Source organism: Bos javanicus, chromosome 26 (genome assembly GCF_032452875.1).
Source record: "Bos javanicus breed banteng chromosome 26, ARS-OSU_banteng_1.0, whole genome shotgun sequence".
Taxonomy (NCBI): Eukaryota; Metazoa; Chordata; class Mammalia; order Artiodactyla; family Bovidae; genus Bos; species Bos javanicus.
Genome location: NC_083893.1, coordinates 35644892 through 35663116, shown reverse-complemented (window position 1 = coordinate 35663116; position 18225 = coordinate 35644892). Strand labels below are relative to the sequence as shown.

Below are 18225 nucleotides of genomic sequence, written 5' to 3'. Positions count from 1 at the left end.
ATTAAAAATTTTTTTTAAATATGCTTAAAGCAGACTTGATGTCTTAGAAAAATCTGTCTTAACAATAACTGTGATCTAAAAACCAGCAACAAGGGATGTTAAAGCCATGTAGCTCAGCAAGATTAGGAGAGACTGAATATGGATGGTTGGGACAGCAAAAGCAGAGTATGGTGACCCACCTAGGCCACGAAGTCCCTGGTAGGGACTCTGATCTACTTAAAACACCAAGAATGAAGAAGAGCTTATGAAACATTCAGTTTTAAGAATAGGCAAAAAGGATGGCTTTAGAAATGATCAAACAATGATTATATGAATGATCAAACCATCCAAGTGAGATTTTTATATGTGGGGAAAAAATAAAACACCCAAAGAAATCTGTCAAATGTAGAAGAAATCATATTGCAAAATGAATAACTGACCTGTGACAAACAGGCCTCCAGAATGAGGCTGAAATGATAGTCCTGGTCAGCAGTGACGAAGCAGTCATTCTAATTTCAGTAAAGTTTTCAATTCTATTTCACAAGCCAAAATTTAGACCAGAGATTAAGGAGGCTTTTTTTTTTTTAAACCTAAGAAGTCTTTAGAATTAATTTATATTAAGGTATAAATAACAAGTACATGGATAAAATGCAATCAGGAAGTATTAATTCATAGGTAGCTTAAGAGCTGGACTCTGGGAAGTTAGCACCGATAAGGACGAGTAAGTAGGAGAAAGAAGGAAAATAATCGGGCAAATATTAATATATTGTGTTTCTTTTGTGCTCTAAGTATCACTTAGACCCTGGAGATATAATGATAAATAGAGGGGAAATCCCTGCCTTTAGCTTGTCTGGGAAGAACAGTGACAACGTAATGAAATTTTTATCAGTTCAGTTCATTTCAGTCGCTCAGTGTCCGACTCTCTGCCACCCCATGAATCGCAGCATGCCAGGCCTCCCTGTCCATCACCAACTCCCGGAGTTCACTCAGACTCACGTCCATCGAGTCGGTGATGCCATCCAGCCATCTCATCCTCTGTCATCCCCTTCTCCTCCTGCCCCCAATCCCTCCCAGCATCAGAGTCTTTTCCAATGAGTCAACTCTTCTCATGAGGTGGCCAAAGTATTGGAGTTTCAGCTTTAGCATCAGTCCTTCCAAAGAAATCCCAGGGCTGATCTTTTTTATAGTAGTACATAAAAAAATTTTTATAGTAGTACATAAAAAAAAACAAAGTAGTGGACTGAAAATGGGCAGAGATGGGGACAAGTCTCACAGAAGAGGTGATCACTGAATAAGAAAGTCTGTTGGTGGAAAGGGTAGGCGTGTGTATTAGAGGACAGTTCAGGCAGAAGGACCAGTACTTGCAAAGGGACAGAGGTATGGTGGACCCATAACAAGTGGTATTTTAAAAGTCATGTTGGATTCCAGTGAGGCACTTAACATCTCCCTAAAATCATCATATTTGCAAATAACACAAACGGGGACAGGGTATGAGAATGGTGTTTGGAATGATATGATGAAGCTTCCAAAATAACCCTGAAATCTCAGAGAAATGAACTGAATCTCATTGCTCCCTTTTCTTGTGCAAGAAGAGTAGCAGGCATAAACACAAAATGCAGAATGGCAGAAAAGGTTAGGTGGGGCAGAGAAGTTCCACTGAACTATAAAGTGGGGAAGTAACCAGTGAACAGGGCAGTTCATTTCACAAGAGAGGTCAGGCACCGAAAAACAAACAAGAGTCAAGCCAAAGAAGCTTTTTGGATTCTAGCACTGGTTCTGCTGTGTAATAAATATTGGATTCCAAGGAAGACTGATCAGGTAAACCTAGGTATCCTCATCTGTCAAAGGGAAAGAATTATCTCTGTGTATGTGCTGTCATGTCCGGCTCTTTGTGATCCCATGGACTGCAGCCCACCAGGCCCCTCTATCCATTAAGATTTTTCAGGCAAGAATACTAGAGTGGGTTGCCATTTCCTCCTCCAGGGGATCTTCCTGATCCAGTCACCAAACCCATGTCTTCTGTGTCTCCTGCATTGCAGGTGGATTCTGTACCTGCTGAGCCATTGGGGTGGTTCTTAAGCCAGTGATATCTGGGAAGGCTGAAGAGCATTCTAACAGTTATAAGGTGACCTAAGCTGGAAGTCCTAAGGCAGGGTGTCCTATATTGAACCTGAACTGAAGGCTGGGAGGTGATCTCCAAACTGCTTTCTACCACCCACGTGATAGATGATTATAAGGAAAACAATCAGCTGCTCTCTATTTCTGGGAAAATGAGAACAAGAAGAAAAAGAACAAAAGAAAATGGGATCAAATTGCAGTGTGAAGACTGTTAAATAATAGAATGAATTTGTCCCGGAAGTTATGGGTATGCCTTTTGGGAAAGTCTTTAGAAAAAATCTGTCTGTCCAAGATGGTTCTGGGCAGGGTCACCAGCTGTGGCTGCAAGCGGTTGGATGAGCCAGATGTCATTCCAGTGCCCTTCCTATCTCTGGTTTCTGCAGTTGTATAATCATGTGCATCAACGGAGTAATACCTAATTACCCCATTTATATACTTTATGTGTCTATTAATATGGACAACAGTTTCCTTTCTATTTTACTAGTAAAGTTTTGAATACAAATGTGACTCGGCCTCTCCCCATTACAGCTCTGCATTCAGAGCTAATTGCCTCACAGAACACTTAAGGAGTCATTTTTCATTATGATGGTGAGCAAAGGGAAGGCAGATGGCAGAGTCATGTTATTGATTTGATGATCCTTCCCTGGCTCCTTGAATAAATGGAACTGAATGTGTGGTCATTGTATCCATACTTTTAGAGCCTTCAAGGTTCAGTTCAAATTATGTCAGACAGAAGGATCATGGGGCAAAAATCCATTTATTCCTCCAAGGCTTCTACACGATAATCCCAGGGACCGTGTAGAACTCAAACCACCTCCTGGGTGCCTGGTGGACTAATTTAGACTCCCAGGTCTTAAGGAAAAGGATGAGCTCTCTCTTAAGTTTTGTTGGTGCTTTAGCTGAACTTGCTGCCCGTCAGTTAGGGATGTTGGCCCAATTCAGATGGACTCTGCTAATTTGCAAATAAGGTGGGGGTAGGATAAACTGGGAGACTGGGATATACACACTGCTACATACAAAACAGATAACACTAATGAGAACCTACTTTATAGTTCAAGGAACTCAGTGTTTTGTGGTGACCTAAATGGGAAGGAAATCCAAAATAGAGGGGATACTCCTTCTGATGTACAGCAGAAACTAACATGATCTTGATAAAGTTACTCTATTCCAATAAAAAATAATTTAAAAAATTACCCTTATGGAAGAAAGTGAAGAGGAACTAAAAAGCCTCTTGATGAAAGTGAAAGAGGAGAATGAAAAAGTTGGCTTAACACTCAACATTCAGAAAACTAAGATCATGGCATCTGGTCCCATCACTTCATGGGAATTTGATGGGGAAACAGTGGGAACAGTGGCTGACTATTTTGGGGGCTCCAAAATCACTGCAGATGGTGATTGCAGTCATGAAATTAAAAGACGCTTACTCCTTGGAAGGAAAGTTATGACCAACCTAGACAGCATATTCAAAAGCAGAGACATTACTTTGCCAACAAAGGTCCATCTAGTCAAGGCTATGGTTTTTCCTGTGGTCAGGTATGGATGTGAGAGTTGGACTGTGAGGAAAGCTGAGCGCCAAAGAATTGATGCTTTTGAACTGTGGTGTTGGAGAAGACTCTTGAGAGTCCCTTGGACTGCAAGGAGATCCAACCAGTCCATTCTAAAGGAAATTAGTCCTGGGTGTTCATTGGAAGGACTGATGCTAAAGCTGAAACTCCAATACTTTGGCCACCTCATGCGAAGAGTTGACTCATTGGAAAAGACTCTGATGCTGGGAGGGATTGTGGGCAGGAGGAGAAGGGGACGATGGAGGATGAGATGGCTACTGACTTGATGGACATGAGTTTGAGTAAACTCTGGGAATTGGTGATGGACAGGGAGGCCTGGTGTGTTGTGATTCATGGGGTCCCAAAGAGTCAGACACGACTGAGCGACTGAACTGAACTGAACTGAAAGTGAATGAAAGGAGGTAAATCATTCACTTTTCAGAAGGCTATTAACTCTTTCCCCAAGAGCCCTTAGAGAAAGATGCTCTGGTGTTTTAAGGCATTAATTAATTATAATCAACATTTACCTTTTTTAGAATCACATTACTATTACTGCTGCCTGTTCCTCCACTGTTCATTAAAAACTAAGGCATAGCAAACTCACAAATACCTTTGGTCGACAGTAAAAGGTAGGATCTGGGACTAAATCAGCTAACAATATAACAGAATTTTGATGAAAACGTGAGTGTACTCCTACTGGATTTATTAAGGAACCACTGGTCCTCTGAAGTGGTCCTAAGAAAAACATTTAGATGAGAAGACAGAATTCCCAGGACCCTTGAGCCACGTTTTCTTAGCATGGTGTCAGTTTGCTGGTAAGGAGACATATTTCCTCAAGTTACTTAATTCTCCTTTTTGGATCTAGGGAGTTCCTTTCTGTATGCCTTCTGGTAAGAAGTGGATTGTTATTATTTTTTTTTTTCAGGTTATATTTTTCAACCTGGCTTAACGAACAGGAGGAAGAGGCAAAGTCCCTTCCTGCATGAGGGATGCAGAGAGTTTGGTTGTAGTTCCTGTCCAGTGTTAACCAGAGACAATTCTCGCCCCAAATCTGGCTCTCCAAGTTTCTTCTGCAAAATGTGGGACAGAACTAAGTGATTTCTAAGGCCATTTCCAAAGTTCCAAAAATTCTAAAATTCTCTGATACTCAGGCCACCCAACTGTCCTTGTTGAATGCAGGAAGTAGCCTTCTGCTGCTTCTGCTGCTGTTGCATCGCTTCAGTAGTGTCCGACTCTGTGTGACCCCATAGACGGCAACCTACCAGGCTCCCCTGTCCCTGGGATTCTCCAGGCAAGAACACTGGAGTGGGTTGCCACTTCCTTCTCCAATGCATGAAAGTGAAAAGTGAAAGTGAAGCCGCTCAGTTGTTTCCGACCCTCAGCGACCCCATGGACTGCAGCCTTCCAGGCTCCTCCGTCCATGGGATTTTCCAGGCAAGAGTACTGGAGTGGGGTGCCATTGCCTTCTCTGAGCCTTCTGCTAAATTCTCCTAAACCTATGTAATGCAGGACTATTTAATTCATAATCAGCTAAAAGTAAAATGTCTTTTTATTGGCAGTTTTTATATACACCATGGTGTTAGCTATCAAAAGAAATACCTATGGGGTCAGGGGTACTGATTAAGCTTTTGCAGTTTATTCATGCCCACAAAATTCTTATTTTGTTGTTTTTTTGCTTCAAAGGCAGCTTGCCTATTCCAAACAAATCTTGATTTTCCCCTTTGACTTTGTAAGTTGATTTGCTGAGTTGATATTTTTTCCTATTTTTCTCTTTGACCACAGTAATTATTTACCAGTCATTTCTAGAAATACCTGAAAGGGGTGGCACGTGGGAAGAAAAAAAAAAGAGAGAAATGTGTTGACCAGGCTTTCAGTGCTGATGGTCTCGTTTTCCACGTCCATAAATTCTGACCGTTTGTGAGTTTGTTTCTAATTACTCTATCTTGAAAGTATTCGAATCAGTTAATGTTTAGGGTGTTTCACTCACTTCTGCAGTATGTTTAATTAGCCATGTTCACTATGCTTCAAGTTTGTTGTCTTTATTTTCTTCTTTGGTTCATTTATACATTATCAATTTCTCTCAACTGACAATAATACAAAAATAAACTAATATCTCAAATAGGAGAACGAAGGCGATGTCACTTCACAGTGACCCCGGTCAGTAAAAGGAAAAGCTTGCCAGCTTGTACTATCCTAAAAAGGCACATGGCTAACCCCCAAATCCCCCCTACCCCGCCGCACCAATCCTGCAAAAAAAGAAAAAAGGATTTGGAAAGAGCACAATGGTGTGAAATTTTCTGGTTTTAAATTCTGGCTCCATCACTTAATTACTATGTGGGTAAGTAACATGGTTTTCCTGATGGCTCAGCAGGTAAAGAATTCTCCTGCAATGCAGGAGGCACAGGAGACACAGATTCCGTTCCTGGGTCAGGAAGATCCCCTGGAGGAGGGCACGGCAACCCATTCCAGTGTTCTTGCCTGGAGAATCCCATGGACGGAGGAACCTGGCAGAACACAGTCCAAAGGGTCTCAAAGAGTCAGACACAGCTGAGCGACTAAGCACGAGTACATGCGCACAGGCAAAGAAGCCCCGTGAATTAATTTCCCTCATCTGTGAAATTAAAGTGATAATATATATATTCAACAAACATAAAGAACACAGAGTAGACTGGGCTAATGGTGTGGGTTAATGGTAACAGCTACACCAGACACCGATACTTTTTATTTGCCAGATATATTTTGTGAGGTTATTTGTCCTGTGTATAAGTAATATGTGGACATTTATTTCACAAGGTTCAGTATATATTTTTTGGTCATAAAGTGTGGACCTGAGTTGTGCTCTTTCAAACTTAAATAAAATGGTTTTGCAAAAAATTATTATGGAAGACAGAAATCAAAGTCCAAATTACAAAAATAAAACGACTTTATGATACGTTTAGTACATGTTACATTGAAAATATAATGTTTTATTATTTTGTGTCATCTTTTCTATTCTGATTTTTCTTGAACCTTAAATCTGAGCAAGTAAGTTTTATAGATATTTTTTAATCAAAGGTACAGTGTTTGGCTTGATTTTAGTCCCTAAGAATGTAGCTTGACTCCTACATGAATCATAAAAGCATAAGGTCCATTCTGTCAAAGATTATGGGCCTGTAATTATACTCATTAAAAATAAACAAAAATAATTAAAAAATGATTATGGGTCTGAAGTGAAATTTTACCTAGTAAAGTTTACAGTTTTGTAGTATATATCTACATATTTTCTACATATGTTTTGGTAAAGAAGTTCTATCACTTAAGGATGATTAATTTTACTCATTAATTGAACACTTATCAAGCAACTCCTATGTACAAAGAATTTGTTAGCTACAAGGGATCCAAAGATAAACTGAGATATAACCACTGTCCTCAGAGAGCTTAATACCTGGGAGGAAAGTTTAAACAAAAGTACACAGTAAGTTTTATACATATCACAAAGCAGTAAAGAAATGACCCAGCAAATTGTGTAGGATTTCATGAGCACAGGTCACATTTATATGGAGGAAACTGAAAAGGCTCCATGGAAGAAGTGGCATTTGAACTGGGCTTTGAACACAGGCAGCTGAGAGGGAGAGGGCATTTCAGAACAAGGGACAACAGTGAGCATGACAGATGACATACACACACTCATGAAATCACAGGAAGAAATACACAGGTGGAATCCCAGTCATAAAGACCTTCTACCCAGTCATCGTTCTTATCTCCTAGATGAGGAAACAGGGCTCAGGAGGTTAAAATCATTGCACATGGGCCCCAAACTAGCCAGAGGTGCCATGCTCGTGGGCACTGGCAAGGACGCCATGCCTGCTAACCCTCAAAGAAGGCTGGACAGAGGTCAAGGAGGGCCTTACATCCCAGAGTGAATGTCTGGACTCACTTCAACAGGCAATGAAAAGTTAGCAAAGGACTGGAAGAAGCACAAGCTGGAATCAAGATTGCCGGGAGAAATATCAATAACCTCAGATATGCAGATGACACCACCCTTATGGCAGAAAGTGAAGAGGAACTAAAAAGCCTCTTGATGAAGGTAAAAGTAGAGAGTGAAGAAGTTGGCTTAAAGCTCAACATTCAGAAAACGAAGATCATGGCATCCGGTCCCATCACTTGATGGGAAATAGATGAGGAAACAGTGTGAGACTTTATTTTTCTGGGCTCCAAAATCACTGCAGATGGTGACTGCAGCCATAAATTTAAAAGACGCTTACTCCTTGGAAGGAAAGTTATGACCAACCTAGATAGCATATTCAAAAGCAGAGATATTACTTTGCCAACAAAGCTTCGTCTAGTCAAGGCTATGGTTTTTTCCTGTGGTCATGTATGGATGTGAGAGTTGGACTGTGAAGAAGGCTGAGTGCTGAAGAATTGGTGCTTTTGAACTGTGGTGTTGGAGAAGACTCTTGAGAGTCCCTTGGACTGCAAGGAGATCCAACCAGTCCATTCTAAAGGAGATCAGCCCTGGGATTTCTTTGGAAGGAATGATACTAAAGCTGAAACTCCAGTACTTTGGCCACCTGATGCGAAGAGTTGACTCATTGGAAAAGACTCTGATGCTGGGAAGAATTCGGGGCAAGAGGAGAAGGGGACGACACAGGATAAGATGGCTGGATGGCATCACTGACTTGATGGACATGAGTCTTAGTGAACTCCGGGAGTTGGTGATGGACAGGGAGGCCTGGCGTGCTGCGATTCATGGGGTCGCAAAGAGTCGGACACGACTGAGTGACTGATCTGATCTGATCTGATGAGAAAGGGAGTGAGAGAATTGTGCCTTCCTTTGGCAGAAGTCCAGATGGGAGGCAAACAGGGCCTGAGCAAAACATGGAGGGAGTGAAAACGGCAGAAGGAAGTCTGCTCTATCTGCCTCAGGGGTAAAACCTAAAGAACTTCGTGGCTACAGGGATGTTGAAGGGGAGAAGAGAAGGAAGAAAGCTAACTCCAAAGTTTCAAGCTTGAGCCACTGAGAAATGGACTTTACAAAAACAGTAAATTCAGGGGACTCCCCTGCTGGTCTGTTGGCTAAGACACCATGCTCCCAATGCAGGGGACCCAGGTTCGATCCTAAGTCAGGGAACTAGATTTCACACAGCACAACAAAAGATTCTGCATATCCTTAGCACAACCAAATAAATAAATTTAATTAAAACAAAACAAAACAGTAAATTCAGAGGAGGGGAGTAGGGGGCAGTAATGGGAGAGAGGGAAGGAAGAGTGACTTTACATTAAAACTGGAGAAAATCCAGTGATGGCTGAAGATCCATGGAGTTGGGAGTTAGCATCTGAAAAGTTCCTGCAATGAGCAAAGAGAGCATCATCCTAAAGAGAGAGGGTGGAGAAGGATGAGAAATCGGCTCAGGACCAATCCTTAGGGAATGCCCACCTATACTTGGAGTGCTGGTGAAGCAGGCAATGAAAACATGGGAGGTGCCCTACATCCATTATCTCAAGTAAATTCTCAGTAGGCACCTGTGATAGATCGAGGCGAAGAACACCAGAGAGAGTTTCCAGAAGGTGGAGAGGCAAGATGGGGAATATTCAACAGTCAAACACCACAGAGACACAATGACAAGAACTGAGGAAAGGGTATTTTAATGACTGTGTTTACCGTTTTGCTACTACTGCTGAAAGATGTGCAAGCTTATCAATTGTACGTAAGTTTTATTTCACCTCTTTCTCATAACATTGTCTATTCTTCATTCACAAAACTTAACCTGTTTCACAATTACAGGTTTATCTGCATGGTTATTTGTTTCTGTGCATCTCCACACAGGCACTAACATCTGTGGGGGCAGGGACTCTGTTTTGTTCTCTACCATATAATACAGTGCTTGACCTGTAGCAGATATTGTTACATGTTATTTTTAATAAATAAATATAACAAATGAAGATGCATAATAACTATATTTTGGAAAGAAGATAAATTCAGTTTCTTCTGTAGATTTTGTTTACTTTGAATATCAGAGTTTTTTTGAGACAAAGTCACATTATTCACAATAGTCCCAGACATTTGTTCTTATCTCTGTTGCACCCTGGGCTCTCTTTCCTCATTTTGTAGTTTATTTTGCCCCGAGTGCCCACTGTTTCTTCCTTCTTTATGAAGACCCATATGCTGGATGAGACACTAGTGGTAAAGAATCCTCCTGCCAGTGCAGGAGATGCCAGAGATGTGGGTTTGATCCCTGGGTCAGGAAGATCCCCTGAGTAGGAAATGGCAACTCACTCGGTATTCTTGCCTGGAAGATTCAATGGAGAGAGGACCCCGGAGGGCTACAAGCCTGATGGGGTGACAAAGAGTTGGACACGACTGATCACGCACGCACACCGCATATGCTGGATGTAAACAATGTCTGAACTTGAGGTTAAAAGGTAACCTACGTGACAGATTGTTCTAATAAGTTGTGATACAATTCAGTGGTTTTATTTCTTATTCCAGCTACCTCAAACAAACAGAGTGCTAAGGTCAGATCAACAGGTGTGTTTCTGTAATTTGAAGATACTGTGGCAGAGTTATGGAAGGAAAACAGAGAGTCCTAAGGGACAGAAAACTGTAGAAGCTTCTGGAAAATGTAAATCAGTTAAAAAAAAAAAAAAGGCTTCAGAGGCCTGAGTGCTGCACCAACAGTCAGCAGACCTGGAGTCTGTTTCCAATCCACCTCAGAGACCCTCAGTCTCTGACTGGTGCTATGAGATTCCTTTACTCACTGAAGTAGGGCAACATGAATGATCTGCCTTATCCAAACATGCTGCAGAGACTGGGAACTAGACTTTTTAAATAAAATTAAGAACTTTTAAAACTTTTTAATTGGAGGATACTTTACAATATTGTGTTGGTTTCTGCCATACAGCCACATGGATCAGTCATAGGTAAACATATGTTTCCTCCCTCTTGAACCTCCCTCCTACCTCATCCCACTCCTCTAGGTTGTCATAGAGCACCAGATTTGAGCTCCATGCATCATACAGCAAATTCCTACTGGCTAGCTGACTTCTCTAGTGGCTCAGCTGGTAAAGAATCCGCCTGCAAATGTGGGAGACCTGGGTTTGATCCCTGGGTTGGAAAGATCCCCTGGAGAAAGGAAAGGCTATCCACACCAGTACTCTGGCCTGGAGAACTCCATGGACTGTATAGTCCATGGGGTCACAAAGAGTTTGACACGACTGAGCGACCGTCTAGTGAAGGCCAGTGGTCATGTATGGATGTGAGAGTTGGACTGTGAAGAAAGCTGAGCGCCGAAGAATTGATGCTTTTGAACTGTGGTGTTGGAGAAGACTCTTGAGAGTCCCTTCGACTGCAAGGAGATCCAACCAGTCCATTCTAAAGGAGATCAGTCCTGGGTATTCATTGGAAGGACTGACATTGAAGCTGAAACTCCAATACTTTGGCCACCTGATGTGAAGAGTTGACTCACTGGAAAAGACCCTGATGCTGGGAGGGATTGGGGGCAGGAGGAGAAGGGGACGACAGAGGATGAGATGGCTGGATGGCATCACCGACTCGATGGACATGAGTTTGAGTAAATTCCGGGAGTCGGTGATGGACAGGGAGGCCTAGCGTGCTGCGATTCATGGGGTGGCAAAGAGTTGGACATGACTGAGCGACTGAACTGAGCTGAACTGAGCGACCTTCACTAGTATTCTTTCCTGGAGAACGCCATGGACGGAGGAGCCTGGAGGGCTATGTCCATGGGGTTGCAAAGAGCCCAAGATGACTGAAGCGACCACCAGTTTCACTTCACAATGTGTATGTTATTTTTTTAGTTCAACGATTGGTGCTAGTTACTTTTATTCCCTAACATGTAATATATGGAATATAGTTTCTTAACTGGTCTTGAGCAGCTGGAAAGGCAAGTTAAGCTACACCTCAGAAACAATTTATTGCTCTTCTTACCCCAAACTGGCATGATTTAGCATAATGGATAGTAGAACTGTACAACAGGAATGGAGTGAAACCCATCCTAGGAATCAAACCCAATCCTGTCATTTCATACACGTAAAAATACGACCCAGAAATGAAAAGACTTGGCCACCCAGTTAGCTGGTGGCAGAGCTGGATCTGGACTTTGGGTGGGACTTGTGACTCACACACATATGAGCTAAAGTTGTGGTCCTAATAACATGTGGCCCCATGTTCTTAATACCAAATGGAGTCATATTTTCACTAGCAGATATGTCGCAGCATGAACATATTTGCATTCTATCAAATTCCTATAGTTAAATCACCAGGAAGGAGAAATCTACCTTTCTTGTGCCTTAAACCCAATGCTTAGCAGAACCTCCAGGTCCTTCCTCCTTCATCTGGATATAAAGCTTTTTCCAGAAGAAGAGCAATTGAGAATCCCACTGTATCTTTATCCAGAGAAGCACAGTGATAAGGCAGAGTCTTGGCTGCTGAGGATCTAGGTGGCCTTGAATTTGACTTCGGGTTTACTCACTCACTGGCAGTACTGGCCCTTGGATGAGTCATTTAATCTCTCTTGAGTTTAAGGATATATATTTTTTAATTTGTAAAAGTGGGATAATAATAGCTACTTCTCAGATTCATTAAGAGGATTAAACAAATTAGTGTATATAAAGAACCTGCTTCAGAGCTCTCTTCCCTCTTGTTCTGCTTTTTGTTATCCTTTCTTTTCATCTGATCAAATCAAAGTTCTCTTCTTGTCATTATTATCCATGATACTGTGGGTAGACTGTCATTTTAAAAATCGTACAATATTTCTAGATTTTTCAAAATAACCTGGTCAGTCTTCCAAAACTTCAAAGCCTTAGGGAAAAGAATTTCAAAACCTTAGAAATTCCAGTAGCTTTCATTTTGTTTGTTTTGCCAAACATGAAGCCAGATCAGGGCAAAATTCTACATTTTAAGTTAAGCACCTAACTCCCTTCAGGCAGTGGACATTTGGGCCACCAGATTTTTAATCCAGTGATAAAAGTTAATCTGCTTCATATTAGTAAGAATCCATAAACTATGAAATCAGTCATCCTCCATCACAAAGTGACAGCAATCATGATCATTTTCAATTTATGCTTTTGAAGAGCTTTCTTTGTCCACATTTCATCTTAATATGACTATAAAATGCGTGGGGACCTTGCTCTGCAAGGTGACGGGTGATATGCTTGCCCTGCTTTCATGGGGACGTCAGCCTTTCAACCACTCTGAGGTGAAGAGAAAGTGGCTGTGTACATATGTCCACAGCAGAAATCCTGCTTTAGCCCAGAGAGTCTGGCGTGGTTGGCAGTGGTGGTTCATAGGAAATACAAGGATGAAGCAGCAGGTTTACAGAGCTAGGGAGCAGGGAACCTAATTAGCCCAGCGCCAGGAGTGCCAAAAAGCCTATTTAGTATTTTTTGCTTTTCTTCTTCTAAGCTACCTAGAGGGAGAATTGCTCATAAACATCTACATGCATTATATGGAAAAAAAAAAAAAAAGACTACTGAATGGAGTAATCTAAAGGATGAATCTGCAGTTTCTCTTCTGACGTCTGCTAAGATGCGCCACAGAAGGGACTCCATGCATTTTAGACAGACACTAAAAGGGCCATGTCTAATATTACTTGCTAAATAATACTGGAATATCTGCTGGTAGAAAGAGCATAAAGTCCAAAGACAAGGCCATGCTTTGAATTAAAAAAAAAAAACAAAAAAACACACTAGTTGCTACTTAAAAGAGATGGCCAGAACTAACCTTTGCTTTTTTTCCAAATCACTTATTTGTTAGTGCTGACATGTAGGCTCTGAGAGAAAGCCACCATGCTCGCAGGATGCTTCCGCCTTCTCCATATCCTCAAACTCATCCTTCTCTTAAATGCTTTTATTCATGGTAATGAAGAGTGCATTATGAAAAGCATCATTTGACATTTAGGAAGCTATGTTTCAGAAAAGGGCCTGATTAAAAAATTAGAAATCGTACAAAGTACTGCAAGAGGACTTTTAATCTAATAATTAATGTTTATTCATCACTGAATAGATACATTCACATTAGGAGACATAAACAGCCCAAGAACCAAGAGAAGACTCTGGGAACCCTGTCCTTTACACAGTGGGAATGGCGTTTGTCCATGAGGCTCCTCCTCCACTTTCTTCTTAACTCCCTCTCACCTCTAACCCTGCACCAATGCTGGAGGAGGCTCTTCAGAACATAAGGCTCCTGGTGGTACAATTAGAGAATCAATGAATGGATTCTAGTCCAACTGCTCATTTTATTATTGCTCACTGAGTCTCATAGATAGAAGTGGTTGCTCAAGGTCATGTTTCCCAGGTCTCCTATCATTATCATCAAAAATATTTATGAACTGCTTTCTATACACTGTGATAAGCAGAGACACACATCTTTATCTTCGTGTCAAGGTACAAGATGAACCGAACATTAGCAATGAGATAACCAATGTCAACATTTCCCTCTGAAGAGCCAATATGGTGCCCAAACTATCAATGGAATGCATTTCTTCTCAAATACTTGATGATACTATGATAAGTTTCCATGACAAGGTACACACCAAATTATCTTGATGAAAAGGGAAAAAAATAAGTCATTTAGTTTGCATACTGGTGTCAACATTTGCCTTGATTAGAGAAAACGCGTATGTGAACATTAGAAAATTTCTATTGGCATTGTCTTTTTTACCCCTGGAAAGTCAAGAGTTTTTCTTAAAAAACATATTGTTTCCCACATCTTACCATGAAAAATTTCAAACACACAGAAAAGTGGAAAGAATTTTACAGTGGACTCCAGGATTCACATCACCTAGATTTACAATTAACATTTCTTTACTTGCTTTATATCTTCCATCTGCTCATCCTACTATCCACCCATTAGTAATATTATGTCTTTCATGCATTTCAAAATAGACTGCAGACAGAAGACAACATTTTATTTTGAAGGAGTAGAATCAATGAGTTTTCCTAGTCCTATACAATTGGCTAAAAAAATTATTTTTTTTTCCAAGGAAGAACAAACTCATCCTGAATGGTGCACACAGATACTCAACAGAGTTCAATGTATAGCCACTATAAACAGTGTGGCAAATTAGCTCAAGTTTTTGTCTACTTTTATTAACCCTGTAGATGTTTTCAGTACTCCTCCAAATGTTTGACTTTGTGAAGACATGGGCTGTAGATTACAGAAAAATAAGCTCTCTCCTATAGATCATAGGAGAAAATTACCTGGAATGTTAGTAATAAATATTTTTGTTGGTGTTTGGCTCTGTACTCTAATACTTTCTAATCATTCCTTGAGTGTAGGAATACAGAGATTTATATACATAAATTCCTTTCATTTATAAAGTGAGTTTTATGATACCTATAGCTCATGCTTGTCATAAGGATCAACCATGAAAAATAGGAAAACACTTGGTAAGGAGTAAAAATCTGTGTGCATCTAATATAGCATTATCATTAGTAATTGCAATGCACCTTCATAAAACACAGCTGAGGTAATGGTCCCCACTGCTGTTCGGCTTTTTCAAATCAGTCAAATAGATTTCAAAGGTTAAAGGGACAGAGTATTGGCAGTTGCCTTCACTCTGCCTTTCAGTACGTCATCTTGTCAAGGATCTAGAAGAACCTTGGTGTATATCGCATAGACTTGTTTTCATCAGCAAAGTGTTTGTTTTGGACATCATCCCATCCTTGAAACAATCCTTCCATTAGCTGGGCACACTACCTATAATTATCCATCTTATCTGACCAGTGCCAAGGTATTCTGTTCACTGCATCCCCTTTACCCTGGTGGTTCTGAAAGGAGAAAGGGGAGGCACTCAACTCAACATACGAGAAGGTTTATTTCATTGAATAAAACAACTACAAATGAACTGTGGGTAGAAATTCCTACAACAGGATATCATCAGGCACCATAACTGACAAGTTTGGAGGTGATGGAGATCTTCTGTTGCCATACGGAAAAAAATATATTACATGAATATCTTAAAATTTATAAGCTATAAAGTAGGGTAGCTTCCATTTTTGTATCTTGTTGGGCACAAATCGAGAAAGTAAGGAGCAAGGTCAGAGCTAACTAGGGAATTAAGGAAAGAAAAATAAGCAGGGAGATGAGTTCATCATCAATTTCCATTACTGAAAACCTGCCCACATCCTTGCACTTTATTTTACCCTTAAGGGGAACTGAAGAGAAAGATAGATTTGAAATCACCCTTACCCTTAAAAAGCATCCATTTCACTAAGAGTTGTTTAGAGAAAACAATTGGGAGAAAGAACAATTAGAAACTGTGATCAGAAAGAAGAGGATATGTACGAAGAGAAATAGACACACTTTCTGATTTAGTAACAAGTTATACTCAACATTGGGCATGTTTACAATATAGACAATGGTCAAAACAATGAGAAGATCTCTAAGAGGATACATGGAGTTACTTCAAATTTAAAATATGCTTTTTATGCAGGAAAACAAATATCAGAGGAAAAGGCTGGCTGTGCTCAACTAAAGGCGAGGGTCCCCAGGTCTATGAACCACACCTGGCTGGTGCTGACAGCAAGAACATATTTTAAATGTTCCAGGATGGATGCATCAAGCTCTTATCCTCTGATGCCACAAAACATTCCAAACATGCAAGTGAGTTCCTTAATTAGATTCCGTATTTATGAAGCAAGCTTCTAATCGCATTTATAATTTGGCAACCTATATGATACACATACTGGGAGAAAAGTAGCTGCCCAAAAGGGTCAAGAACTTGTTTTCCCCGCTAGTGAAAGTACTCCTTGTAATTACAATGACCAACTGAAGTGTGTGTGTATATACATACATACATGTGTATATTACATACAAATACACACATATATTCAATATGCATTTCTAAGACAAACATTGGCAAATCTGAATTTATAGCAAGGCAGATAGTGAGATACTTGGATAGAAGTTGTATTCTAATAAAATTTAACCATACTCTGAATTAGAACCTTGCAAATATCTTTATTATGCTGTCTGGTAGTATTGTTTATTTCTTCTGTTCCGTCTACATGTTTTGCTTAACTGTTGATGGTGCCTCATTCATCTTACCTGACTGCCCAGGGGGAGGGGCACCTGATGGCCCTCGCGGTAGACAAAGAAACACGGTCAGAACTGCAGCTCTGTTCCCAGCACAGGGTTCAATGGCTATTGGTTTGGGTGCTCCCTGAAAAAGAAAACCCATTCTAAATTTGCATTGTTTACACGATACTGTTACTCTACTTTTCTCTTATGCTTCAGGCAGCTAAAATGTACATTCTTAGTAGTTGAAGAGATACCACATTTCAATTTTTAATAGTTCAATTGAGTATTTTATTGTAGTACTATTTTGTTTTTGTTTTTTTTTTGTAGTGGTGGTCATTTACATTTGGAAAACATTTTTCTTGGGACATGTTAGCATGTGTTTTTGCAATTTTTGAAAAGTGCTCATTGCTTTGCTCTATTTTCATCTTTTTTTCTCTAACAGTTTATTTTTTAGTGAAGTGAGGTTTACAGAAAATTAAGAGGAAGCTATAGATATTTTCTATCTATATTATTTATCTTTTATTTTTATATATATCTATCTTATTTAACTTGTATGCAGAGTACATCATGAGAAACGCTGGGCTGGAGGAAGCACAGCTGGAATCAAGATTGCTGGGAGAATTATCAATAACCTCAGATATGCAGATGACACCACCCTTATGGCAGAAAGTAAAGAAGAACTAAAGAGCCTCTTGATGAAAGTGAAAGAGGAGAGTGAAAAACTTGGCTTAAAGCTCAACATTCAGAAAATGAAGATCATGGCATCCGGTCCCATCACTTCATGGCAAATGGATGGGGAAACAGTGGGAACAGTGGCTGAACTTTATTTTTCTAGGCTCCAAAATCACTGCAGATGGTGATTGCAGCCATGAAATTAAAAGACGCTTGCTCCTTGGAAGGAAAGTTATGACCAACCTAGACAGTATATTAAAAGGCAGAGACATTATTTTGTCAACAAAGGTTCGTCTAGTCAAGGCTATGGTTTTTCCCGTAGTCATGTATGGATGTGAGAGTTGGACTGGGAAGAAAGCTGAGCGCCGAAGAATTGATGCTTTTGAACTGTGGTGTTGGAGAAGACTCTTAAGAGTCCCTTGGACTACAAGGAGATCCAACCAGTCCATCCTAAAGGAGATCAGTCCTGGGTGTTCATTGGAGGGACTGATGTTGAAGCTGAAACTCCAATACTTCGGCCACCTGATGTGAAGAGCTGACTCATTTGAAAAGACCCTGATGCTGGGAAAGGTTGAGGGCAGGAGAAGAAGGGGACGACAGAGGATGAGATGGTTGGATGGCATCACCGACACAATGGACATGGGTTTGGGTGGACTCCGGGAGTTGGTGATGGACAGGGAGGCCTGGCATGGTGCAGTTGATGGGGTCGCAAATAGTCGGACACAACTGAGCAACTGAACTGAACTGAACTGATAGATATTTTCCATAAACCCACTGCCCCCATGCACAGCCTCCCTGATTATTAAGATCCCCACTAGAGCAGCACATTTGTAAAAAGTGATGAACCTAGAATGACACATCTCTAGCAACCAGAGTCCTCAGTTTACATTAGAG

At 40.6% G+C, this 18225-nt stretch overlaps 1 protein-coding gene across 4 annotated transcripts in view; it reads right to left on the bottom strand.

Annotated features, from left to right (window-relative positions):
• ATRNL1 (attractin like 1) overlaps positions 1 to 18225 on the bottom strand; it is an 802849-nt gene that overhangs the window by 114702 nt on the left and 669922 nt on the right. For 2 of the 4 annotated variants that reach the window (XM_061403577.1, XM_061403580.1), the window contains one exon: positions 16687 to 16801. The exons of 1 other annotated variant lie outside the window; for it this stretch is intronic. In XM_061403577.1, coding sequence (XP_061259561.1) covers positions 16687 to 16801 — 115 coding nt within the window. Of the gene's footprint in view, positions 1 to 13540; positions 13822 to 16686; positions 16802 to 18225 lie in introns of those variants that run through there. One more of the 4 variants, XM_061403578.1, reaches the window with a different exon arrangement.